Below are 2,531 nucleotides of genomic sequence, written 5' to 3'. Positions count from 1 at the left end.
TAATGATGCAGACTGTAAGGTTTAATCTCGGCAACAAGCAACTTATTGTAACCATATTTTACCCCAAAAGGTTGCTCCGCAATGCATGTGCTGTGGCGTGTACTTTAGAAGCCTTTGTCTTCCATTGTGGTCTTCAATATAATAGAGTGGGATGGTCTGAAACCTCCTCCACCCTACAGAAAATATGATTGGATCTCGGGACTTGAGGATTTTCTTATACCAGCGATGTTTCTTCAGACGCATCTGAGGGGATGAAAGGGTAAGATGACTGATGGAACGGAAATCCACAGAGCCTCAGGCACCAAATATGCAGCAAAGGGACCCACCTGCACGCATCCAACATTACCCTCACTGTTGCCCAAGCCACCCAGGATAATGGGGTAATGGGGGTCAAAGTTCTGCACAAATTCGCAGGGAACATTTTCAATCTCAACGCGGATGTACATCCCAGGTCGAAAACCCTCATACTGAACTCGGGCTTCATCATCTTGATCCTCAAATTCTGCACGGTTCAGCTATACATGACAGGAAAAAAGAAAACCCATATGCCATTATCTGTAATAAACATAAGATTAACATGAACAGATTCGCAACTTCTAAGTAAAGAACTGTGGACAGAATTATGTAGGCTTTAACCTATTAAAAATACTAAACATTTGGCTGGGCAGTGGCTGACGCCTATAATCTCAGCACTTTGGGAGGCAGAGGTGAGTGGATCACTTGAGGTCAGGAGTTTGAGACCAGACTGGCTAACAAAGTGAAACCCTATCTCTACTAAAAATACAAAAATTAGCAGGGCGTGGTTGTATGTGCCTGTATTCCCAGCTACTTAGGAGGCAGAGGTGAGAGAATCGCTTGAACCCAGGAGACAGAAGTTGCAGTGAGCTAAGATCATGCCATTGCACCCCAGCCTGGGCAACAAAGCAAGAGTCCATCTAAAAAACAAACAAACAACTTCTACACATTTTACCTCTACAGTCTGCTCAGACTGTGTCAACTGTTTTCTTCCCTGCTGCTCCAAGGGACAACAAATGCAGACAACTCTGTGGAGCCCTGTGTGCCCAAACAATGGAAACATCCCCAGTCCATAACTTTTTTCCCTCTCTACAAGCGATTCTTTCACACTTTTCTCCTGTCTTCAAACACCCAACTCCTCCCTCCCCTTCACTCAGCTGACGGCTGTTTGCTGATTCATCCAAACCCAAAAGAACCTCCACAGTCTACCCTCTACCAGAGTTTCCTCCTGTATCCAGCCTTACCAGAGCTCCGAGCTGGCCCATAGGAGAGCTATGTGTGGCTATTTAAATTAAAATTAATTACAATTACATAATATTTAAAATGCAGTTCCTCAGTCACACTAGTCACACTGGAAGTGGTCCTTATCAACCTGTGGCTAGGGTTACAATATTGGGAAGCAGAGATGTGCATCTCCATGATAACAGAGAGTTCTACAGGCAGCTCAGGCACAGATGATCTGTCCATGCCTCCACTCAGGGCCACACATCATTTGCTCACTAGTCACCATCCACTCTTCCTGGACTTTATTACAATGGCACTTCTCTGTTATTTCTCTTTTCACAAAGCCTTTTGATTCTACTTCTTCCACCAACAACTACTCCATTTCTCTGCTTCTCTCCGCAGCAAAACCCTACAAAAGTTTTCTGCAGTCACAGCCTCTAGTTCCTCTGCTCCATTCTCCCACATCCATGAAAAGTGATGCTTGCCAAGATTCCTGAAGGCCTCCACGCCCCTCCTCCAGTGGCCAACTCTGCCTTGACCACAGTTACCATGGCAGTGGGATCTGAACAATGTGTCACCTCAGTGTACAGCTGGCCTCTTCTGTGCCTGCATGCTGACACTGCTTCTCCCTCCTGGGCACTGCTCAAGCCTCACCACTGCAGTCACTCCCTCTCACCCAAGCCAGTCCTGCTCCTCCCACTCACTCTGCACTCACTCCCTGGTCACCTCACAGCTTTATGTGGCATCTACATGCTGAGAGTTGTTCATCTAAGTCCCTAGCCAGTCCTCTCTCTCTAGACCTGACACTCCGCTTGTCTGCATGACACCCAGCCGACCCAAACATCATCCTCCCAAAGCTGCATCTGTATAGGGTTTCCTGTCTAACTTATAATCCACCCTTCCAGGAACTTCCAGTTGTCACCCTCATTTCCTCTCACATAACCCACATCAGTCCACCAGGAAATCCTACTGACCCAGCTTCCAAATAAAGTATATCCGGTTTGACTCTTTGTCTCACCTCCACTGCCAACCCTCTGGTTTGTGCCACCCGAACGATCTCTTGGCAGAGTGATCTGATTACCTGAATGTCTCTCCTGTGCTCAAAACCCTCCAAGGACTCCCATTCAGAGTGAAAAATTCAGTCTTTTACAATGGCCCACAGGCTCTAGGTCATTTTAAATTGTAAATGGTGTGAAGCAAAGACTTCAGAGTTAGCTTATTCATGTCTGTCAAAGGTCAACACAGCACTAAGCTAATACCTAATCAGGAGACAGTTCTTTGATTAGATGAAG

General features: G+C 46.2%; 1 protein-coding gene across 1 annotated transcript; it reads right to left on the bottom strand.

Annotated features, from left to right (window-relative positions):
- On the bottom strand, window positions 1–515 carry LOC116548284 (ribosome biogenesis protein BMS1 homolog; the record flags this gene model as incomplete). The annotated part of the gene is made up of 2 exons (XM_032273826.1): window positions 1–243; window positions 327–515. Coding segments are annotated over 2 exons (390 nt in total), but the record flags the coding sequence as incomplete, so codon positions are not given.
- Between the last annotated feature and the right edge of the window lie 2,016 nt (window positions 516–2,531).

This window comes from Sapajus apella, unplaced genomic scaffold (genome assembly GCF_009761245.1).
Source record: "Sapajus apella isolate SASKATOON/1434 unplaced genomic scaffold, GSC_monkey_1.0 scaffold9212, whole genome shotgun sequence".
Classification (NCBI taxonomy): Eukaryota; Metazoa; Chordata; class Mammalia; order Primates; family Cebidae; genus Sapajus; species Sapajus apella.
Note: the sequence above shows the minus strand (reverse complement) of the source record. Positions and strands in the feature narration are given on the sequence as shown.